At 42.9% G+C, this 25,868-nt stretch overlaps 1 protein-coding gene across 6 annotated transcripts in view; it reads right to left on the reverse strand.

Moving 5' to 3' along the window:
* Nucleotides 1–1,514: 1,514 nt before the first annotated feature.
* LOC109896628 (synaptotagmin-1) overlaps nt 1,515–25,868 on the reverse strand; it is a 219,590-nt gene continuing 195,236 nt past the window's right edge. For all 6 annotated transcript variants that reach the window (XM_031831610.1, XM_031831605.1, XM_031831607.1 and 3 more), the window contains 4 exons: nt 24,369–24,536; nt 20,409–20,526; nt 9,728–9,861; nt 1,515–5,747 (listed from right to left, as the gene is read on the reverse strand). In XM_031831610.1, coding sequence (XP_031687470.1) covers nt 5,541–5,747; nt 9,728–9,861; nt 20,409–20,526; nt 24,369–24,536 — 627 coding nt within the window. In that variant the 3' untranslated portion in view covers nt 1,515–5,540. The remainder of the gene's footprint in view (nt 5,748–9,727; nt 9,862–20,408; nt 20,527–24,368; nt 24,537–25,868) is intronic.

Consider the following 25,868-nt stretch of genomic DNA (forward strand, 5'->3'; position numbering starts at 1 on the left):
ATGACTGGAACAAACTGCAAAAATCACTAAAGCGGGAGACTCTTACCTCCTTCACTAGCTTTAAGCACCAGCTGTCAGAGCAGCTCACAGATCTCTGCACCTGTACATAGTGTAAATAGCCCATCCAATCTACCTCATCCCCATACTGTATTTATTTATTTATCTTGCTCCTTTGCACCCCAGTATCTCTACTTGCACATTCATCTTCTGCACTTTCTACCATTCCAGTGTTTATGCTATATTGTAATTACTTCGCCACCATGGCCTATTTATTGCCTTACCTCCCTTATCCTTCCTCATTTGCACATGCTGTATATAGATTTCTCTACTGTATTATTGATTTATGTTTGTTTATTCCATGTGTAACTGTGTTGTTGTATGTGTCGAACTGCTTTGCTTTATCTTGGCCAGGTCTCAGTTGCAAATGAGAACTTGTTCTCAACTAGCCTGCCTGGTTAAATAAAGGTTAAATAAAATTAAAAGAAATAAATAAAAATGTTACTAATGTATTAAGTATAATGAATGAAGACTCATTAGTCATTTGATAATGTCTGAATGATTGTAGGGTCATTCCATCCCTAAATGGAAAATAAAGGATTTTGACACCCACCATCTCAGATTGTTCTGAAATAATTTATGTGGTTAGAAACAGATAAGATTAGCATTCATGGTTAGAGCATTGGATTAGTAACCGAAAGGTTGCAAGTTCATCTCCCCGAGCTGACAAGGTACAAATCTGTCGTTCTGCCCCTGAACAGGCAGTTAACCCACTGTTCCTAGGCCGTCATTGAAAATAAGAATCTGTTCTTAACTGACTTGCCTAGTTAAATAAAAGGTCAAATAAAAATGTTGTTGAAATATAATTGGATCGCTGGGAAACTACACTAATTAATTGCATCCAAATTGACCATTTAAATATATAGGGTTCATATAATGTTCACTAAATATAGTAGCTGACATCCTTTCTACAAAACGAATGGTCAAAAAGTCACACACAGACCCCCCATACCCCACGCCTGCTACCCCAACAACCAGTATACTGTATCAGTTCTCTATGTCTGACACGTAGTATGAAGCTGTGGCTTGTAGTATTGCTTATCCATACGATGTAATGTATTCCCTGTGAATCTGGACATGTTTTTTCCCCCTCATACATTTTTTTTGTAATATTAAATCACTTGGATTATTTAGTGTGAATTTACCACATTTTGACCACTAGATGCCACTGTTGCTGCTATACCGCCACACTCTTATACATTTCTCTGGTCTCTTGTGTTTACTAAATAGATCACAGCAATTCCTAGATCTGGCTCATAATGAAAATAAATCTAGGCTTCATATGCACTCAATGTTTATTATTAAATTCACTCAATGCTTCTTATTCTTGTGCTGATGAAGGTATGTTGTCTAACATGTGAATGTGAGTATTATCTGCTCACACATCAAGATCCATGTAAAAAGTTGGTAAGTGAACCAAACCAGCATCCAGAAAAAAAATAAGCACTTGAAAAAGGTTCTGTATCAACAGGAAATAAAACATGTTTATTGATCATTTGTGTATATGAAGTTATATAACAACAGTCAAAAAAACTCCACAGAGTGAATCACTACACAAAGTGAAACAAAACTGTAAAACACCTCATAAAAAATGAAGGTATACACAGCAATATACAGTAACTGTCAGCTCGCTGTCACCGCGAGCGATATGGCAGAAAAACAGCCCAAACAGTTGTACAAGATTACAGAGAAAATGTCAACACAGAAAATACTCAAGCAGGCAGTTGATATACACAAAGGCAACTAGGATCTTTCTACAGCATCAGACTCTAATACTTTACACAGCTTCGTCTTGAAAGGTTAGAGTGGCTTTTTGTTGTTGTCATTTTAGAGAATCTTATAGGTTTCTGGGCCCACAGTGAGATGTATGGGCTTTTCTTGAATAGGATGTGAGGGGTTTTGCTTCCATGATTTAGTAGGGTGGACCAGTAAGAGTAGCATTACATTGCAGCTAGTGGCTTTTCTTGTGGTACAGTAAGTTACACACCTCACGATCTGATCCTGTAATGCTGCCTCTTACTGTAGGGTCCGCCTCTCAAGAGGTTGATCCTGTAATGCTGCCTCTTACTGTAGGGTCCGCCTCTCAAGAGGTTGATCCTGTAATGCTGCCTCTTACTGTAGGGTCCGCCTCTCAAGAGGTTGACACTTTCCTTTTCCTTTGTTGAAGCATTTTGATTTCCTTCCCCTTTAAATACCGATTACAGCCTTTCTTTAGTGATTTAGTCGTACCACTGTGGATCTGCTCCTTCCATTCAAATACAGAGCCTACGTTTTATCCTTGTTTTTATTTAAACAAGCGTTTTTTGTTGTTGTAATTCATGATTTAAAGGATGCATAATAAATATGTTAAATGAAAAAAGATATAGTTCAAGAGGGAATGTAATTCATTAGAGCAGATTCTGCTGTGATTAAATGTATGTTTGATGTTTCTGGAATGTATAGTTTATCCGGGGAAGGTCTACCCAAAAGGGTATTTAAATACAGAAATTAAAACACACACAAATCAACATATTTTTGCAACAATGAAAGAAAAGTACCAACTACTAATCTCACAGTTAATCACCACAAACACACAGTCCATACTGTACATTCAGAGTTTTCATTTCAAATATAAAAGTATTTTCAACAGGGTTGTAAAACACAACTTATTAATAAAAAATAATCCTAATTAGATATAGTATAGTAGATCAGGTTGATACAATGATGGATGAAGTTGTCATGACAAGATGTGATACGTTTCGGTAATAATCATGACCATTTCAATATGATAAATAAATCACTTTTTGGAAAATGATGAAAATATGGACATATGTACTTTCAGAGGGTGAGGGGTCATTTAAATGTTTCCGTGTGTGTGCGTGCGTCATATTTTGGTATTTCCCAATTCCACTATGTCCTGAAACTTCTGAAGCCGAATCTGTGTGCAAGAAAAAACTAACTGGATAGGAGGGAACCCTTAACAGAAGGATTTTAGACGTCAGGCTCCAACCACCACAGAATCTATATGTGCTGTGTCCTAACCATCTCACTGGAGAGGAATACGTCTCACTTGATAGGAGTCATTAAACTTTAAATATTCATTTTTTTTCTCGGGCAAACACAACCCACACAACACTATGGGATGAACATACAAGTATTGCACAGTGCTCAACGAAATGCTGTGTGAATCCCACCACTCTCGCTCTCCCATAAAACGTTCTATAACTCCTGTGTGTAGCCCTGTCAATCAACCAACCAGCCGCTGCACAGTTATAAGAACTGACGATGCCACGCACTCTCTCAGCATGTGGAAGGGAAATGGCAGTACAACGTCACTACAGAACAAACTTGTCGCTATTGATAAAGTCTACACCTCTAAGCACGCACGGCAGTCACAGTGACACACAAAGCTGTCCTCAGAGACGCCCATGGAATGACAAATAGCTTTTTCATAATAGTGCTATCAACTACACAATAACATTGAAAACACTTAGAAACGACTCCTGAAGCTAGCATCCAGTATATGCATGGAGGTTCCTCCAAGATAAGAGACTTCACGGATTTCATGGATTCAAGCGTCTTACTTATTCCTCTTATTGGGCCCGTAGTAAAGGACATAAAAACAAATATTATCCCCTATGCAGACCACTTTTACAGTCATTGTTTATATCCCATTGTTCTCTTGGTGTTGTACTGAGAGCCAACAATAGAAAACTGGCTAACTACGGTTTACTCAACGAAGAGATACAGTTATATGGTTGTTGCTTTCATGTACTGTTCCTTTAAGTAAATACCAAGAACCAGAAGCTCCCCAGCGCATTGAGCGTCCTTAAATAAGGCCCGTCAACATAGTGTAAAGAGGTCAACAAGCTATTGCCGGTTCAAAGACATACAGTGCAAAACAGTAGCCGTACAGAAAGTAAGATTGGCAGTATAACATGGCTCTATTGCCACTGTGAGAAGGCAACACAAAGCTGCTATTTAGGGCACCTTGTGCAGCCAAATACATTGTTCCCGATAAAGCTACGACCACTACCTAGTGGGAGTGTGCATGGAGAGAAGGTTACTCTACATGTGTCACCTCCCTGAAAATGGCAGTGTTTAGAAACTCACTTCACTTCCAGTCAATATAATAATCATATACTGATCCATCAAATCACTCGCTTCAGCTTTAATCTAGATTAAATAGATTGAAGGCAAGGGGATGTTATCATAAGAGACAGCCCCATGGTGTTGGTAGATCCCCCCCCCCCATCCCAGCCTTTAGCAAATATTGTTTAAAAAATCATGCAGTTTACAAAAAAATCAGCTGAATTTATCTGAAAAATAGTCATCTAAAAGCTTAGAGTCAAAACTCTTTGTTCTTTGTTCCATCTATGGAGACCTTGAGACTCCAATGTCCTGAACATAATCCGTTTCCAACAACAAGGCTATTGAAAGTAAATATTGTTCAACAAGCTTAAGGACACAATGGCTACTGCTTGATTCTATTTCATATGGGATCAGTTTCCGAGGGGGGTTTGGCGGAATAATCATTTGGGTTTAAGAGGACCGGTCTGTAAAAAGTAAATCATTTAATGAAAAGATGGCCTTTCAAATGAGGACCTATTTCACTTCGAAGTAACTGACTGTGTCACAAGGTGATGCCCTGCTTAAGGAAAAGGAAAAAGGCTAACCGGTTTGCATCGATTTGAGAGATCCTCCAGAACATTGTGTTTCAAGCAAAACAAGTAGGTCCTCTGATGGAGAAATGTGTATAAAAAGGTGTATAAGAAACCATGTGCTTGTATACTATCCAGCAGCATATATTTTCCCATGAAACCATAGTAGTTAACGGCCTAGTTTTCTGTGTGTTTCTACTTTTTTCTGCAATGGTTCATTAGTAAACATAAAGCCAGACACCGTCCTTTACAATGTGACTATACTTCCACTAGCATCTTACAGGTTGGAATTGCTTTCTTCTTCCTCTGGAATGCAATAAGGTCAAAATGTTTTATCCTGTAATATATAATATCGTCTCTCCTATATCTGCATTTACATCATTTAAAATAGAACATCTTATTAAAAACATCCAGATACACATCGATTAGGAAACGGGTAACAACATACCAACATAAACTAGAAATCATTTTTGTCTGCAGACTGATATATACAACTGTGGTACAATAAATGCCTTTCAGTCATGCGCTATCTATACAGATCATATTGCTTAAAAGAAGGGGGAATTTGGTTAAGGGGAATCAGGGTGCAGAGATGGACAACATAGTCAGGGGCGGGGACTCCCAACCTGACAAATAGAAACACAAATCTGAACATCAGGGACTAGGGGTTTGAAAGAACCATTGACAATTACAAAAGAAGGCGGTAAGACAAGTAGTATGGAGTTGGTGGGAAGGATGGGTGTTGGCTGGATTGGTTTGACGGTGGATGGACTCATATATCACTGAGGTATTTACACATACTGGCTAAAGAGCACTATGGGGAAGGTGCTCAAAGGGCCCTGCCTATTTTTTTGTGGAGAGCTGAGCGTCCACCTCCTCCTCCACCTTCAGCACGTGCCACTGGGCGATGGGTCTCCTGGGGTTGGCCAGCATATCCGACCAGTGGCGCAACTCCGTCCCCGAGCTGTTGAGGCCCACAAAGACCTTGCCGATGGCATCGTTCTTGCCGATCTTGTCATAGTCCAGAACGGTTACAACAACTTGAACTTTCTGTAAGGGGAAAAGTAGGGAGGAAGACATTGGAATAAATTATGAGTTTGTGGGATACACACACTGTACAGGTAACTAAAGTAATGTACTGGTAACATTGAAAGCTCACAGACTATAGTCATGGACGTTTTATGATTTGTGTAGTGCTGAGAAGTTTTCTTGAGCACCCAGTATTCACCCAACGTAACAGAGAATAATAATATTGTCTCAAGTCCCCAGACAGCCTACTTCCTCTATCGAGCACAATGATGAAGGCTCTGCTCGACGACCTACAGAACGACCTTGGCTAATTTCTCAAATACCAAAAGCAGTACAATTAGAAGACAAGTGGGTGTAACCTCCACTCTGTCAAATGCTCCTGACTACCAGAGTGGCCTATTTGAGTGAAGAGTGATATGCTCCCTCGAAGAGCCAGTCCTACGTGCTTATTAGCAGTATACACCATTTGAAGACTGGGTCTGAATCTTTCCAGAGCCAAACGCACAACAGATTGTAAGCTGACTCAGAGGTCAACATTTCAGCCTCAGCATGTGTTTATTCAAAGTGTCTCAGCAATGAGCGGTGATCCGTGCGTCATCTGCTGGAAGGGAATATGAATCGGCACACTAAGATTCACATGAGAGAGGAGAGAGGAGCTGCTCTACCTGTGTAGGTGCCGAGTCACTGTTCTCCCAAAGCATGTAATGAAACGCTGTCCCTCAGCCTGTCAGTTGGAGTCAAGTGGCTTTGAAAGAGATAGTCGACCCCCTCAAATCACTTTGAGGTATAACAACGACAGAGACACTTGTATTTGGGTTGTTCTATCCCTTTAAAGAGAAAGACCCTCTGTGGAGGTGGGAGTGTACGTAGCAGTATAGGCTTCCTCCACTGTCACCCCTCTGTCTCTCCAATGGGTATGGGATGTTCTGATTGGCATCCTCACAGGCTAGGCGGGGTTGGGCTGCGAATTGAAACGGAGGCACGTGGAACCAAACTCGTGGTTTGTGAGCTGTGAAGTGCTAAATCAATTATAGGCAATTACTTTTTTATGCCTGGCGTTTAGACGCCCGCTCACAGATAATTCCCCCTTGGCCCAATTTGCATGCACTTTATCTTCTTTAATTCTCTGGGCCTAGTAGCTTTAAAGTGCTTTCTCATAAAGTAATTTGTCCTCAAACAGTGCGAGTGCCATACTAAACCGTACTCTATATACATTTCATCGCACTGGATAAAAAAAGGTACTGAATTGCACTGTGAAGAAGAGATATTTGAATGTTCAAATGTAATCACATGCCAAAGGCATGTAATCAGTGATGTGTTGAGAATGGCATTACTTCTCACCACTCCCCTGTGCAATTGTCTTGTAAACTTGTGAAATTAAGGCATTTAATGAGAATGCAAATGGGGGGTAATTCCGACCCGAGTTAAGCGTGTGTAAATGGAAACATAATTCCCTTTTTATGCACTTTCTTCTCTATGAGCATTTTGACCTTGAACTTAATCATGAGAACAGCATTCTTTTCACACGCTATTCGTTTGGGGTGGAGACCAATGAAATGAAGGTGTGACGGAGGTGTGTCTACAAATACACTGCATTCTGAACTTGACTTAACTCCATCATCATTCTACCACCTTCGTGTGGGAAGAAACCATGAATAAGGTCGAGCAAACCTGCCGGTTCCAAGTGGGAAAAGCATGTACTTTCTTTTTTTGATAGAAATAACAGCATTCTCCCTGCTCAGTCATTTATAAATTGATAAGAGCTATTGATAAGAGCTAGGTAAATGAGGAATCCATTTGGAGAAGAGAATTGTAAAATACACATAGCAATTGTTTTAGAGGTGGTGAGGGTAGGTAACAACATCTCCACCCCGCTGATCCTCAACACTGGGGCCCCACAATGGTGCGTTCTCAGCCCTCTCCTGTACTCGCTGTTCACCCATGACTGCGTGGCAATGCACGCCTCCAACTCAATCATCAAGTTTGCAGACGACACTACAGTGGTAGGCTTGATTACCAACAACGACGAGACGGCCTACAGGGAAGAGGTGAGGGCCCTCGGAGTGTGGTGTCAGGAAAATAACCTCACACTCAATGTCAACAAAACAAAAGAGATGATCGTGGACTTCAGGAAACAGCAGAGGGAGCAGCCCCCTATCCACATCGAAGGGACAGTAGTGGAGAAGGTGGATTTTATGTTATGTTAAGTTTATGTTCCTTGGCGTACACATCACGGACAAACTGAAATGGTCCACCCACACAAACAGCATGGTGAAGAAGGCACAGCAGCACCTCTTCAACCTCAGGAGGCTGAAGAAATTTGTCTTGTCACCAAAAACACTCACAAACTTTTACAGATGCACATTTGAGAGCATCCTGTCGGGATGTGTCACCGCCTGGTATAGCAACTGCTCTGCCACAACCATAAGGCTCTCCAGAGGGTGGTGAGGTCTGAACAATGCATAACCGGGTGCAAACTATCTGCCCTCTAGGACACCTACACCACCCGATGTCACAGGAAGGCCATAAAGATCATCAAGGACAACAACCACCCGAGCCACTGCCTGTTCACCCCGCTATCATCCAGAAGGTGAGGTCAGTACAGGTGCATCAAAGCAGGGACCGAGAGACTGAAAAACAACTTCTATCTCAAGGCCATCAGACTGTTAAACAGCCACCACTAACATTGAGTGGCTGCTGCATACCCTACATTACTCATCTCATGTGTATATACTGTACTCTATACCATCTACTGCATATTGCCTATGCCGTTTGGCGATCGCTCATTCATATATTTTTATGTACATATTCTTATTCATTCCTTTACACTTGTGTGTATAAGGTAGTTGTTGTGAAATTGTTAGGTTAGATTGCTTGTAAGATATTACTGCATGGTAAGAACTAGAAACACAAGCATTTCGCTACACTCTCATTAACATCTGCTAACCATGTGTAGGTGACAAATACAATTTGATTTGATTTGAGATGATTTTTCCTTATGATCCATGGAGACAACCAGTCATATGGAAGCAAACTAAAAATCATATCAACATGATATGCATTGCGTCCCCTTTCCCACAGTGAAGTAAGCTGTAAATAGCTGTGCCGTTAATCTGATTTGATTTGTACGCCCTCATCATTTGCATAGATGAAATTTGGAGGCCCAAGCTACAGGCTTCTGTCGGACCGAATCTGCCAAATTGCGCTTTAGAATGTTTTAATTATATACCCAGACTTTTTGCAGTTTTATTTCACAATATGTATTGTTAAATATTAGCCACTATCGGGAGCCACACATACATTTGTAACTGTCACTGTTAGTTTCCTTTAAATTTGTTGCCTACATTTTGAAAGATTCCGTTCCATTCCATTTACTTTTCTTTCCTCTGTCATGTGTAGTTGTTCCTGAGGGTTGCTAGCATTAGTGGATCATATTAGGCTAACATTGTGAAATCATTTGGGACAGCCTACTCATAGCCTACTTGAGTCAATATGGAACTCAGACCACACGTAGCAGTTTAAGGCTGGTGCATGGTTCACGACGACTGGACCGTTGTCATACAGTTCCATGATTAATGAGGATCAGGGTAGTACATCTACTTCCACCTTCTAATATTTAATGGAATGAGTATCTCAACTTTCATCAATCAATTTTGTGCGTAGATGCACTCCAAACCTGTAAAATATGATTCATACATACTTTCCTAACCATACATTTTGCTTAAAGTCTACAAGATCAGAGTCTTTTTTTATTTACCAGTTGGCAAATAAACACATTCACATGCTAATTTTAAGCCACCAATTCACTCTTAGTAGCCACAAGCTTTGAACACAATCTCCTTGTCATTGGTCTAGGTGTTGGCTCAACGTCTTATTTGAAGTATTCTTTAAAAAAAAACTTGACTTGATGGTTTATGACTGAGCTCAATTAGATCTAGTCTTAATGCTTCAACAACATGGATAACTCCCAAGATGTGCATGGCAATGTACAACACCTTTACCTGGATTTGCTCGAATGGCACTTCAAAGCTGAAGGACTCGTTGTAGTAAGGGTTGAGGGTGTTCTTCTTGATTGTAGTCTTCTTCTTCTTCAGCCTCTTCCCGTTCTGCATCAGGTGGATCTTCACGTAGGGATCTGAGGAAAGAAGAAAGGGCCAGGTTAGAACCTACTGCATCAGGTGGATCTACACGTAGGGATCTGAGGAAAGAAGAGAGGCCCAGGTTAGAACCCACTGCATCAGGTGGATCTACACGTAAGGATCTGAGGAAAGAAGAGAGGCCCAGGTTAGAACCTACTGCATCAGGTGGATCTACACATAGGGATCTGAGGAAAGAAGAGATGGCCAGGTTAGAACCTACTGCATCAGGTGGATCTTCACATAGGGATCTGAGGAAAGAAGAGAGGGCCAGGTTAGAACCCATTGCATCAGGTGGATCTTCACGTAGGGATCTGAGGAAAGAAGAGAGGCCCAGGTTAGAACCCACTGCATCAGGTGGATCTTCATGTAGGGATCTGAGGAAAGAAGAGAGGGCCAGGTTAGAACCTACTGCATCAGGTGGATCTTCACATAGGGATCTGAGGAAAGAAGAGAGGGCCAGGTTAGAACCCACTGCATCAGGTGGATTTTCACGTAGGGATCTGAGGAAAGAAGAGAGGGCCAGGTTAGAACCTACTGCATCAGGTGGATCTTCACGTAGGGATCTGAGGAAAGAAGAGAGGGCCAGGTTAGAACCTACTGCCACAAGGCATATACCCCCTCCCTTTCTAGTGTCTATACACTCATATGTTTTAGTCACACCTTGTCTGTCACTTTATTTGGATATATCAACACAGAGAGGAATCACACAGTCTGATAATATTCACCGTACTTACAAACCCATTTCAAATCATATGCAAGAGAAACAGAGTTGCGCACAATTTCTATAAATAGAATTTCGCTGCTTTTTCAAGTGGCTCATGTTTTCGCCACTTTCACTGAAGGGCCTCATTTCCCTTCCCCAATAATGAAGACTGAAGCCTCTCCAGAGTGGGCCTGCTGTGGCCGGCCCTGTGGCCCCCCTCCCTCTGGTAATCAGGTCAAAAGGACCAGTAAAAGATGCAGACTCACCCATCAGCCTTCCTGCTTTATCATTGGCAATCAAGACGTTGGACTAGCATGGCTAGCAATCCTGATTTCTTTTACTCCTTTCGGAATGCTAATGACAAGCGGGAAGTGGAGGGGGGAGAGGAGGGTGTAGAGTGGTACCCTGTTTGAGACAAGACACTTGAGTTTTGGAGAGCTAATGAGCCTTGGTAATGGACTGCCATTGAAACCAATTCGAGTTAGATAGTAGACACAGACTTATCTTAATGAAAACAGGTCACGCCATTTATCTTTGAAGATGAGACAGCGTTGTTGGTTCTAGGATCAACAAACACAAAGAAATAGGATAGGATATGGCATGGTAATTGAGCTAAATGACCAATCACATTAAGGGAAAGGGTGGCAGTTACAATTGAGCACCAGCATGGTAATGCACCAATGAAGCAAGCCATCAGTATCAATCCTCGTAATGCTCTCTTATTCTAAAATACTGCTGGTTCTCATAATCTAGATGTATCTGTGGCTCCCAGATGACTTTATTAGGCTGTCTTGGATGCTCATGGCGTAGGGTTTTGTAGGGATTTGTTCTACAGTTTTGACTGTGGAACATCTGTGGGATTCCTAGCAATAGCAAACATTTTGAAAGCAATGGTAAACATCTGTTATCCAACTTAGAGGGAAAGGAGGATACCTTGTCAGTTGTGCAACTGAATGTATTCAACTGAAATGTGTCTTCCGCATTTAACCCAACCCCTCTGAATCAGAGAGGTGCGGGGGGCTGCCAAAATTGACATCCATGTCTTCGGCGCCCGGGGAATAGTAGGTTAACTGCCTTGCTCAGGGGAAGAACAATAGATTTGTATCAGGGATTCAATCCAGTGACCTCCCGGTTACTGGCCCAATGCTCTTACCACTAGGCTAGGCTACCTGTGAATTTTCACACTTGATTTGCATTATTAATGAAACATGTATCAACCCCTACAAGAATGTAGATGAATTAGAATTCACATAATAATTTACATTTCCTGTTGTTGCAGGCATATTTTCCTGCTGTAGAAAACTGTCTCAAATTAAGACCCTACATCTGTAAGAGCTGATTGCTCACTGGCAGGTTCATCCCATAGCAGTGTGCGCAGTGTATCCTGAGAGACAGAGAAAAATAGAAGCAGAACCGAGAGAAAGAAAAAGAGAGAAAGAAAGGCAATGGGACAGAGGGAAAGGGAGAAAAAAAGAAAGGACGGAGACAAAGTGTGATAGCGAGAGAAAGACAGAGAGAACTGAGTGAACGAAGAGAGAGAGTGTGAATGAACAGAAGGGAGAGAACAGCTAGAACAAAAAGAGAGAAATAGAGAGAGAGAGAGAGAGAGAGAGAGAGAGAGAGAGAGAGAGAGAGAGAGAGAGAGAGAGAGAGAGAGAGAGAGAATGCAGCCTCGAGAGCGGGTGTCCATTGTGACGTTTATTACTCTCCTGCGGTGCGGTGAGGGCTGTGCGATGATAAAAGAGACAGTGGAGGAGAGGTGTGTGTTAGTGAATAGGCCCAGCAGTATCTAAATGGGAATCTTCTCCAGTGTCGGACTGTGAGCATCACACGGCCGTATCACCACTTTCTATCAGAGTCTTCCATCAACAACCCCTTTATTGTTTTTTTCTCTCTTTCTTTTTTTGATGTGTGCAGTGAATTCTCTTCAGCTCAGTTCCCTTCTTTATAGGTTCTACTAATGTCCCTGTAGGAAACTAAAGATGTGTCATGAGAGAGCCGATTACAAACAATCAGACTTCTACAGCTTCGCTGTTGACGCTGATAGGAAGCTTTTCTAATAGGTAATGATTGGAGGTTAATGGAGGGAAGTTTGTGGACGAACTAAGTATGGTCCCCAAGGTCTCTGTGGAGGTTAGGCTCAATCCCATTGGTTGGAACTGTCACAGCAGACTGATAACAGAGGCTGCATCAGATCCTGATCCATGGCTGTGACAGCTGTATAACTCACACAGGCATTCACACACGTTTAATGGCAAAGTATTTCTTCATCCCTGCTCCCGATCATCAGTTGCAACAGTCTTGAACCTGTGCAGAAATCTTTTATCTCTGTATAAAAAAAGACCTCACATTCACAACCGTATGAATACATTCCAACTCCTTCCCATTCCAACCCTGTATCTGGCTACCTCTGCCTCATCTTGACCATCCACACAGGCCTGGGCCTGAATGACCAGCACTGGATAAATGAATCCCCCTATCCATAGAGACTGAGGCTGAATACACACAACAACAACACCCAGGCAGGGATATCAAAGATAACCTATCCCTTCACCGTTAGAAAAACACCTGTGGTGTCCCATGACTTTCAGCCCTATTCTACCCAGACTCTTCTTATCTCACCGCCAGGATTATTGGGTTTTGGCGGGCGACGCACCCCAACTCATATCCAGCTCATTTTGGCGTCTCATCCCAGACAGCTCTAATCTCTGCCCATTTTGCGGATGAGTGGCCGCGGCAGCTGATGTGATGCGCCTGTCGCAGAGAGAGAGAGAGAGAGAGAGAGAGAGAGAGAGAGAGAGAGAGAGAGAGAGAGAGAGAGCGCGTTTACCGTTCCTTGTGTTCCTTGTGTCTGCACGTTTACCGTTCCTTGTGTCTGTCTACACTTTAGTATACGGAGGCAGATCCTTGCTGCAAGCGTGACAGTCACTCATTTGGATCACTGCCAATGGGCCGGGTTATAATGAAAAGATGCTGTGCCCATTTATAAAGAGTCCCCCTCCCTTCCCAGTGAACAGGGAGCAGCAGGTGTGTGAAGAAGTGGCTAACGGGGAGGACATGAGCAACGTCGGCTGCAGGTGTTTGTGGAGGAGACGATGCAGGCACCTGTCCCATGTGATCTGTCAGAGCAGCAGCCATAACAGGACCTTTTCTATCCCAGCTGGCTCTGTGCCAAACAGATGACAGAGGACCTTTTAACATGACAGTGTGTACATCCAAAACAAACACATTATATTCATTCCCTACCGTTACGAGCCTATTTCAGCGTTACTGTGTGTTCCCCCATCGGTTTGAACAGAATCGCTTAGATCCAGGCTTTAAGCTTGTCGATAACTAGTCATTGCTATATATTTTGGATTATAGGCCTAAGTGAAAGAGAATAGCTATCAATGCCAATCATAATTAGTCTACTGAGCGTGTGAAGACCAAATGGTAAAAACAGAAAGCTACTAGTAAACATGCACGTTGGCTGCTTACTCGAGTGTGCTGTGTGTTGGCTTGCGGGGGCTGTGTACGAGATGTTGAACGAACGTCAACACAAGCAGGTTAAATATAGCTCAGCTGTCATCTTAGTTTCCCTCCCATCGTTCTGGATGGGCCATGGAGGAGGGGCACGCAGGGCCCCACTGTCATCTCGGTTTTACACACTTGGAGTTGACATGAATCATTCACATGCAACTAAGCTACGTCGCACACACCACAGACACACAGACAGACACAGACACAGACACACACACACACACACACACACACACACACACACACACACACACACACACACACACACACACACACACACACACACACACACACACACACACACACACACACACACACTTCTAAACTTCTGAATTTCCCTAATCACCACCAAATTGGTTTTCCATTCGTTCATCATTATAATAACACCTGGCCTCATTGCTTTCCACACCTTGGAAGTGTAAATGACTGGAGTGGGGCTGCGAACCTGGAGCTCCCTTAAACAGCCGGGCAGTATGCATGAGAAACAAAACAAATAATATGGTCTCCAGACGAGAGGCTTGATGGCATGCTGTGTGGTGAGGTGAGGGAGCACTGTCTGTAGGCAGTGAAGGTTCATTAATACTACAGGACTGGTTGATGTGATAACCTCCTCACTGAGGAGGTCCATTACCCTGTTATGAACAGCCTCACTATCCCCTGTGACTGACAGAGAGAGAGAGAGAGAGAGAGAGAGAGAGAGAGAGAGAGAGAGAGAGAGAGAGAGAGAGAGAGAGAGAGAGAGAGAGAGAGAGAGAGAGAGAGAGGTGGAGAGAGAGAAAGGGAGATGGAGAGAGAAAGAAAAAGAGAAAGAGATAGACGGAGAGAAGTGTCACAGTGCAGACAGTACATCCATTATCTTAACAAGCATGTACTCATCCTCCAGTAACATCCACTGTGCTTCTGTATGTAACACACTGATACTATTCTATAGCACTATATTATTTACCACAAATTATTTGATTGGCTCTTGATAGTGCCTGTGGCTTTACACACTTTACACATTTCAATGTATGTAGCTTGTCAGCATTGGCGCTGAGTTCTCTTTATATGCTTCTACTCACCTTTTATGTGAGGGGACATGGTCTATGTGCCCCGCAAACATACTTCACCCATAGAAATAGGCTGTTATCACATTGCTGCACACAGCCAGTGAAGAGCCCTGCAGCCTTGAGAAGTGACAACTACAGTTGAAGTCAGAAGATTCATACACCTTAGCCAAATACATTTAAACTCAGTTTTTCACAATTCCTGACATTTATTCCTAGTAAAAATGTCCTGTCTTAGGTCAGTTAGGATCACCACTTTATTTTAAGACTGAAATGTCAGAATAATAGTAGAGAGAATGATTTATTTCAGCTTTTATTTCTTTCATCACATTCCCAGTGGGTCAGAAGTTTACATACACTCAATTAGTATTTGGTAGCATTGCCTTTAAATTGTTTAACTTGGGGCAAACGTTTCGGGTAGCCTTCCACAAGCTTCCCACAATAAGTTGGGTGAATTTTGGCCCATTCCTCCTGACAGAGTCAGGTTTGTAGGCCTCCTTGCTCGCACACACTTTTTCAGTTCTGCCCACAAATTTTCTATAAGATTGGGTTCAGGGCGTTGCAATGGCCACTCCCAAAACCTTGACTTTGTTGTCCTTAAGCCATTTTTCCACAACTTTGGAAGTATGCTTGGGGTCATTGTCCATTTGGAAGACCCATTTTCGACGAAGCTTTAACTTTCTGACTGATGTCTTGAGATGTTGCTTCCAAGCCTCCCCCTTTTCCCTCCAAACATAATGATGGTCATTATGGCCAAACCGTTCTGTTTATGTTTCATCAGACCAAAGGACATTTCTCCAAAAGCACGATCTTTGTCCCCATGTGCAGTTGAAAACCGTAGTATGGCTTTTTTGTGGCGGCTTTGGAGCAGTGGCTTCGTCCTTGCTGAGCGGCCTTTCAAGTTACGTCAATATAGGACTCCTTTTACTGTGGATATAGATACTTTTGTACCTGCTTCCTCCAGCATCTTCACAAGGCCATTTGCTGTTGTTCTGGGATTGATTTTCACTTTTCGCACCAAAGTACGTTCATCTCTAGGAGTCAGAACTTCCTGAGCGGTATGACGGCTGAGTGGTCCCATGGTGTTTATCATTGCGTACTAATCTTTGTACAGATGAACTTTCAGGCGTTTGGAAATTGCTCCCAAGGATGAACCAGACTTGTGGAGGTCTATAAAAAAAATTCTGAGGTCTTGGCTGATTTCTTTTGATTTTCCCATGATGTCAAGCAAAGAGGCACAGAGTTTGAAGGTAGGCCTTGAAATACATCCACAGGTAAACCTCCAATTGACTCAAATGATGACAATTAGCCTATCAGAAGCTTCTAAAGCCATGACATCATTTTCTGGAATTTTCCAAGTGGTTTAAAGGCACAGCCAACTTATGTAAACTTCTGACCCACTGGGAATGTGATACATTTTTTACGTGAAATAATCTGTCTGTAAACAATTGTTTGCAGAAAGTAGATGTCCTAACCGACTTGCCGACTTGCCAAAACTATAGTTTGTTTTCAAGAAATGTATGGAGTGGTTGAAAAACGAGTTTTAATGACTTCAACCTAAGTGTATGTAAACTTCCAACTTCAACTGTATTTTAATTCCACGGGTACTGGAGCTCTCTCCTGTGGTGAGTCATACGAGTGAGAGTTGTTCGCATTGTCACAATATATACTGTTCTTAAATATAGGAACTCACCTTGAGTCTATAAGGTTACCTGTACATTTTCAGAAAAGATTATGAGAAAGACAAGTATCTTGCCTTCGATGGATTGTATGGTATATACTGTATTATAAGAGTCCCTCCAGGGATATAGTTATGTTATGATAAGACGAGGTTGTTGACAAAAAATAAACCTTCCACTGTGATTGAGGAGTGGCTCAGCTGAGAACTTCTAACGATGATTAGATTAGGTGCTCTTTTAAAACAAGTTTTGCTGCACAGCATGATACAGCGATTCTGGCTGTTACGATTATTTTGGGCAATCAGAAGAATTATACATATTTGAATGAAAATAGAGGTGTCTTGTTTGCTGAGCAGTAATTAGGCTCGATAAACAGGACAGCAGTGGAGAAAAGGACCAATCCCAGACCATCAATTACTTGTCCTCCTCCTCTAGTTCTGGCTGTGTCACGACGTGAGATTGTCACTAATTATTGTTATTATATACACGCGTGTTATTTCATCTATCTGCCAGGCTTTGACGTCTATTCTCCTGGCAAAAAGACACTTCTGGAGAAGTTGACTCTTCAAACAATGGGCTAACTGCGATATAGTACTCTGCGATATCTTGTTAGATAAAATAAATTGGAACACAATTTTGTTAGCTACAGGGGTCCAAAACAATATTTTCTGCCCTAAAGCATGTACGGGAATTATGCTTGTTTGGTATTTGTTGATGAAACCCGGAGGCGGAGCGACGAAGAGATACCAGAGTATTGGCTCCTTTCAAAAGGAATGACAACACTCTCTTTCAAAACTTGAACAAAACAAGCCAAGCACAAGCTATTCTTCAATTCAATTTTCTGATAACATTTAAAAAAAGGTAAAATTGCTGTCATTGTGTTCAGCTTCACTACCTTGTTCATTGTTCGGTTGACATCAAAAACATGAATGTGGAAATAAGCAGTGTGAGTGGGAACAAGACGCCTGTCATCTAGCCTACTGTTTGGGACTTCAATAGGTAACATGAAAGTTGAACAATAGCTCCTATAATTGTCATTCCAGTAAAAACCCAGGTGAGAGTGTTAAGTACTTTACCAGTTGGATAGATTGGATAGACAATGATGTGCCAATATGATTCTCAATAGGGTCTTGGGATGGCTAGAAGCCATTGGCTAGAAATTATGTTATCCCCTTACAGATTTTATGATACAGTATGCTCATTTGAGTATACAATGAGAGACATATCCATGCACACACTGACTGACACACTCTGACACACGCAACACACACACTAACACAGACCCACCTACAACAGTGTAGCCAGTCTAATGTGCTATTAAAATGGAAATCATAGTTCGGAACCTGAATCCAATGGCAACTAAGATGAAAACATGCTATTACCATACGTTAATAATTCAAGCAGAAATCCCCAGACTTGGCTCCACTTCGACCTTTTAAACACACTAGATAAACCATGCACCAATTACCCTTGGCATATTGCATGTCAAGCCCAGCCAACCTTACTAACCACTTTCCTTTGGAATAAGTTTCCCACAGTAACTGCCTGGCCTTCAAACTGCCTCCCTTCTATTACCTCATCAGCTTGATTGACAGCTTAGGATGTGGTCAATCCCATGATGCAAATGGCGACAGATGAGAGCTAATGCTTCGAGTGGAAATGCAAGCGGGGATTCATGGGTTCTGGCTAATGGCTACCAGGCACACTACTCTGACAGATGACGGAAGGTCTTGGGCTAGTGTGAGGTAGCGCTTCTGTTAGGCAAGTCAGGCACTGATGGCATGCTAGGCTGTGAGGCACGGGGAGGGAGAATGGACTAGATGCATGATAACTGCAGCCTGGAGAGGGTTAAGGTTAGGAGGAAGGACAGGGAGGAAGAGGAGGATAGGGGATTAGAAATGGTCCAAGGAATGGATAGGAGAGAGCCAGGGAGACGGGAGGGGTGGGGTGGACCCAGCTGTGGAAGGGGGGATTTGGGGGCTGGGGGGGCTCTTTGTGGGGTGGAGTGATGAATGGTTCAGGTGGGCTCCTATTTCTAGCTCCTGAATGGCCCATATCACCAGGACCATACAGGAAATGTACACAGCTGGCTCCGCTTGCTAGAAGGGGCCTGCGCCCACATAGCCCTCCTTCCAAGAGGAAAGGTTTAGAAAATTAGATTTCTTTGCTCATCTCTGAGCGGTGCAGCAGCGAAAACTTTCTCCTGTCCACTTTCACCTGTCCACCTTTCACCTGTCCACCTTTCACCTGTCCACCTTTCTCCTGTCCACTTTCACCTGTCCACCTTTCTCCTGTCCACTTTCACCTGTCCACCTTTCTGTGTAGAACAGTATTGGTGGTGTGAGGGTGTGATGTTCCGAGGGGAGCTTCATGGGAGAGTGTCTGGTATCCATCGTAGCGTTCTCTGGCCCTCAGGGAGAGTTCTGCCCCCTGCTCACTGATGGATGGGAAGCTGCTCAGGAGTGTGTGTGTGTGTGTGTGTGTGTGTGTGTGTGTGTGTGTGTGTGTGTGTGTGTGTGTGTGTGTGTGTGTGTGTGTGTGTGTGTGTGTGTGTGTGTGTGTGTGTGTGTGTGTGTGTGTGTGTGTGTGTGTGTGTGTGTGCGTGGAATGCGTGGTCACTATCGCAAATGAAACATTCTGTTAACATGGCATCAGGCTCACTTTTCAGAGTTGGTCAATTCATTAGAAATGTGTCTATCTATGAGCCTCTACAGGTGCTTTAGTGAACCATGGCCACAATGGCCAGGTGACTTTCCAAAGCGTTACTTCAGTGTAGTCCCTATGGGATCTCCTGCCAACATAAAGCAGGGTGTTCATTAGTGCCCACTGCGATCATTACTGTCCATGTGTATTTTCTCCCACGCAACAGCAGGTCTGCACAGTGGAGCCCAGTAACCACCACCCACACCCCTGATCCCTGGAGTACCTGGGTCTAACCACATGTTCTGTTGGCATCACATTGGCATCACATTGGCATTGTTCTGGAGGACATAATGCCATTTCTATTGCTGTCCACATTTTGGAGGTAGAGTTTAGACATACATTAATCACTTCAGATGCTATCTGTTATCTCCTGCCAATATAATGGTGGGCAATGATTGGTTGGGGACGGTTGTTGTTTGAGAGAAATAGCTGCAGGAAAATAGGAGACACTGAAGTGATTGCTGCCGCAGATTTTCTCAGACAAAAGATGAGACTGTCGCGTGGAAAGCCAGCGGGGAGTGAAAGTGCAGCACAATCAGAGCTCAAAGTCTCCAACAGACACCAATTTCCCAAAGTCCAACCAGACAAAACACTGGGCCCCACAATGACTCACCAAGCCTTCGGCAAAACCCCTAGAACAGCACAGAGAGGGGAGAGGGCAAAACAATGGTTTCTAATACATACTGTAACACCCTGAGAGCGTTCATTACCAGAGAGAGAGAGAGTGGCTTTGACTGAGGGTTTCATAATGACAGCCCCTCCTCTTGAGTGGACATGACACAGATGAGAGCAGGTCTGGAGGTAAAATTCCTTACTACCATCTTAGGCCCCCTGGCTGTCAATCCTCTTGCCTGGCCATCCTTGTTGTGGCCCTCAAGCTCTGCTCTGCTCACCTGACAAGCCTCCCACGTCCATCTTCTTCAGGTTCTTGGCCTCCAGGATGACCACGGTCAGCTTACCGGCGGTGGGCACGTATCGCAGGGAGAAGCAGATATCACCCAGCTTCTCTTGCTGTGAGAGGAGAGAGAGAGAGAGAGGAGTCATGACCATAGCTATGAATAAGGATGAAGTTGTCTGCCGAAGTGACACATGTTTTGGTTGTCTAGTCTTGTCTGTCTAAAAGCTTGAATGCTTTCACATGGATTCTGTTTTCCCATTTGGGTTTTCTTGGATCTTTTTAGGGTAGAGTTTCCCAACTGGCGGCCCGTGGGCCTAATTTGGCCCTTGGGTGAATTTTCTTCGCCCCCAAGTTTTCTGAGCAATTTTGTATTTTTTTGGGGGGGGACATAAAATAACGTAACAAAAAAACAGGAATTCAGCTCCAAGAGATTTTAATTGAGTAAATCTGTCCCCGAGTATTCCAACGCATAATAGGGATACATATGTTACCATATCCAAATGTAATCAAGGTTTGAAATTCTTATGATTTAGTAAAATATTATATTTGTTTGGGCATCTTGTGGTCAATTTGACAAATTATTTGCAATTATGTTCCGGGACCACCGACCATCCGCTCAAGGAAAAAACGTGTAGAGATTATTGGTTGAGGTTATAGCTGCTGAAAGACAGAACGTCATCAATCGTTCCCTTGTGTCATACACATCAATATAGAAATAAACAATCGTAGTCACAGAGCGAACAGACTCAAAATGTGATTTATATTTCTGGAATTACACATATTAACAAGTAGAACAGACTGACGCTCAATAAGTGTCCCAGGTCCAACTTGAATTACACATGATTGGAAACAGCCACTATGAATAGACCTCATAAATCAAGGGCCAAGGAGGCCTGAACATTGATTTTTGTGTTATATACCAGAGGTCTTTTATCAAATTACAATCAAGACCGATTCCCTAATACTAAATATATGTGATGAGAATATAATACGGTTGCCAGATGTGAGTTGTATATGGGGCAGGTTTATTCTCAGCCTGGGTTGCCATTACTCAGTCAGTGTATCTAGCCGTGCCTGGCCTGTACACTCAGCCCAGAGCCGACGGGACTAAATAAACTCACTTTAATGACAGAGGCTCCAGCTTCATCAACATAAACACACACTCCTCCTGGGGAGACATGGGCAGAGAGACTGAGAGAAAGAAACGCTGAAATAAATGATGCTTGTCTGAAGCCATCATGGTCTAATATATTCCAGAAATATCTGGGAAAGGCCAGCACTGCCTCTCCTGCCGAGAGCGCCTCGTGTTTGACCCGCCAGGTTGAGGAGGATGTTTTCGCTATGTCAACACTGTTATACAACCGAGTAGGAAGAGTCTAACATTTTGTAGCTAATAAAATGCATGGTCCGTGGTTCCCTCAGCCAATATGGGTGTGTTATTTCAAAGTACGTTTGCAGGTAAATCCAATTGTCACCGCATCACTTTTCTTCTCGACAACAGACGCCATTGTAAGGAACCTTTGTTTCTAGAAGAATACACAGTGGAAAGCAAACAAATTATGAAACCCCCTGATATCAAATCAAATCAAAGTTTATTTGTCACGTGCGCCGAATACAACAGGTAGACCTTACAGTGAAATGCTTACTTACAGGCTCTAACCAATAGTGCGAAAAAAATTATGTGTGTGTGTGTAGGTAAGTAAAGAAATAAAACAACAGTAAAAAGACATTTGAAAATAAGAGTAGCAAGGCTATATACAGACACCGGTTAGTCATTGAGGTAGTATGTACTGTACATGTAGGTATGGGAACAGAGGGTAGCAGTAGCGTAAAAAGAGGGGTCGGCGGGTGGTGGGACACATTGCAGATAGCCCGGTTAGGGGGGGGCGCACAATGCAAATAGTTTGGAGGAGTTTTAGGAGGCTTGGGGGTAAAAACATGTGTCGCTTAAAAAAGATTGGATTCCTTCTGAATTCATCTGGAATCCATCTGTTATTCTGGCAGTGTTTGACTTCATTTTAAAGTTATATGAACAGAATGCCGCCATGTTATCTTTACCACAGACCTACTGTATATGTAAGGGATAATCAACAAGGGTCTATGGATTCTGTAGAGAATAATGAACGACGTGGAACCTTCCACGGAGTTGTATAATTTTTCAGAGAACGGATAGAGCCCAGAGTCTATTATCCCTTTTATACCATGGCTATAATTTAACACATTTACTGCTACAAATGTGTTCATTTACAGGTAGAAATGTGTTCAACATCCACTGTTTACTAGATAGTAAGTTTACTAGATAGATACAGTAGTTGCTTTGATAGCCAAACAAACAGACTTGCTAGTTTAGTCCTAGCTTGCTATTATGAAAATCTAATTAAACAATGGCAATAATGTTTTCAATTCAAGTTTTGCTTTCAAAAGCAGCTCAAACATAGAACATATAAGAATGAACTATGGCCATTGAATTCTACAGTGCTGATATACCGTGCGTTATAGGGAAATAATCCATGCTCTAGAATGCCCTTCAAGCCAATCATAAACGAGTTTTCAACAATACCATGGTATAATTAAGCAATAAGGCACGAGGGGGTGTGGTATATGGCCAATATACCAGGGCTAAGGCCTGTTTTTACTGTTCTAATTCCATGTGTAACCAGTATACCAATCAGCATTCAAGGCTCAAATCACCCAATTAAGCAATTAGGAACCTTGGGGGTTTGTGGTATATGGCCAATATACCATGGCTAAGGGCTGTGTCCAGGAAATTCGCGTTGCGTCGTGCATATGAACAGCCATTAGCCGTTGTATATTAGCCATATACCACACATCCTCGGGCCTTATTGCTTAAATCATACCCCAGAGGAAATATCTGGTTCAACATGCCTCTCACTCTGTGTGGATGCATATATTTGCATAGATATGGGTAATGTGTCCATACATTTTTCTGAGTGGATATTGGGATTATTCTGAAGGACCAATTTTGCCCTTAGTCTAGTGTGGACGTGCCAAACGTAGAAGCATGGGGAGAAATAGGAGTTGGCTATAGCGCACAAACAGATCTGGGACCAGACTAGAGGACGGGCTGTTCAGAGCATCTCTTTAGCTAACTGCTAGGACCTCATTGGGTGTCATTTGCAGCCACTGAGGCACGGCTGATGTGTGAAACATTCCTTTCAGCCACTGTTACACACATTCAATGAGGACAGGAACTTCTTGTTGACCCCATTGTCTCTTACACAAGTTGCTTGGTGTGTCACATTATCCTTAAAGCCTTCGCACAATGATCACATTTCAACATTTGTATAATCATATAGTGTTTAAGATGGTGCTCACGATGGTGAAAGTGGCCATTTCAAATCAAATCAAAACCTTCAGCGAAAGCCCACTCGACTACCACTTTAAGGGCGTTAAGACAGTGTCTCAAGCCTCGCGTGAAGTGATCAGGTGTAGCTTGTCTGGTTCTGGAACAACGCTGCAGATTGAGATGTCCTTCCACTCTCTGGCACCACAGGTGTGAAAATGAACCTTTACATGAACCTAGCGTGCTGCTAAAAACAAGGTTTCCCGAGCAACCCACGCTTAAATGCTGCACGCCATAACATTTACCTTGAACATTGTATCTCCTGCACACTTTTATTAATAGAATGAGAAGCATGGAGAGATGATTAAGTTACATTTTCTATGAGAGATGGAATACCCCCAACTACTGTTTGGCACTGAGCTCACTCTTTAATCCCAGGTAAAACATTTTTAACATAGTCATACGATTGACGTGTGATAAAACGTGTCATTTAAAATGTCTGATCGTGGATTTTCTAGAAATGAACTGTTACCTTGGTGACAACACTCCATACTGGTAGTCAACTGTCATAACTTTGGGGAAGAAAATATTAGGAGTTTCTGATGTGTAAACTTAGAGATGTTATATTATATATTATATTATATTATTTACCTCCTCCTTCTCAGCGCTCACAAGATCCCGCCACTCCTCTGTCACGTGACTAAAGTCAATCTTGTTCATGGGCAGCTTTACGTCTCCGATGGCGTCGTGCTTGGAGAAGCGGTCAAAGTCGTACACCGTCATCATCAGCGTCTTGCCTCCCAGCTCGACGTAGGGCACCTGGGGAGAACCATGAGGACTGAACTTGTGCATATAATCACTAGAAGAGAGTCTGTCCGAACTTGAAACCTCTCTAAGTGTCTTCTGGTGGAACTTATCTCAAACTAAGGATAAATTGAAGTAGTCTATTGTTGACAACTGTAGTAACACAGTGGTGAAAGTGGTGCTTTACAAAATGTCCGCCAGATTGGCACGCTGCATCAAAGCTACTTCCAGGCACTGGTATTACTTGTTAAGGAATAGAGAGGAGTTGTCGTGAGTTGGGGAAGTTCTGGTTCTAGAGCATTACAAATCAATCAACCCGCCTCCTCCTCCCTCCTCCTCCTCTCCTTCCTTCTCCAGTCCTATCTGTGACAGACAGGCGGCAGGCAGTCTTATCTGCCAGAGATCCAGGACAAAGGAAGGGGTGCTGGTGGGGGGGATGGTGAAGAGTGGATGAAAGTGGTGTCTGGGATTTGATTCTTGATTGCCTCCAATTGAGGCAGACAAAGCTCATTATACACGGCGTCTTGTTACAACATGGTGACAAACTGCCTGATTGGCTAGAAAAGAGATAAGACTTCTGAAGTTTGTCCTTGACACTATCACCACCACGACCAAAGAACACTCCTAGCTCCTTCATTTCTATAATGGAGCCACTTGTGATTACAAGTAGGCGCCGGTGGGATAAATAAAGCTTCACAGATCTACCATGTTTTCTGAATTCCAAAATAAATATGCTACTGGTATTTAACCAATCTGGCAACCAGCATCCCCCCAGCCCGCCACATATGCTACGTATTCCTCGCTGCAGACAAACACCTGTTATCTTTTTACTGCTGGGTGAATACCACAACTCTTCCTCCACAGCTGAGATATTGTAGCTACAATCACATTTTCGAAATGGAGGATCTTTTGCTCAAATTTAGGCCAAATCAAAACAAGAAAGAGAGAGAGAATAAGGAGAGATGGAAGTTTGCATCTGCTTGTGTGAATCCTGATCATACAGAGGCTGTGTGGACCAGGAGGCTGTCTGTCAGCAGGTTGATACTGGGCCAGCTGTGTGGAACAGGAGGCTGTCTGTCAGCAGCTTATTACTGGGCCAGCTGTATGGACCAAGAGGCAGTCTGTCAGCAGCTTGTTACTGGGCCAGCTGTATGGACCAAGAGGCAGTCTGTCAGGAGCTTGTTACTGGGCCAGCTGTGTGGACCAGGAGGCAGTCTGTCAGCAGCTTGTTACGGGGCCAGCTGCTCCATGTCTACACACCTTACCTGAACGAACACACCACAGCATGCAAATGACTTTGTCATAGAACAAACAAACACAACCTGCTTAAACTACTGTGTGCAATGT

This window comes from Oncorhynchus kisutch, linkage group LG9 (assembly GCF_002021735.2).
Source record: "Oncorhynchus kisutch isolate 150728-3 linkage group LG9, Okis_V2, whole genome shotgun sequence".
NCBI classification, from domain to species: Eukaryota; Metazoa; Chordata; class Actinopteri; order Salmoniformes; family Salmonidae; genus Oncorhynchus; species Oncorhynchus kisutch.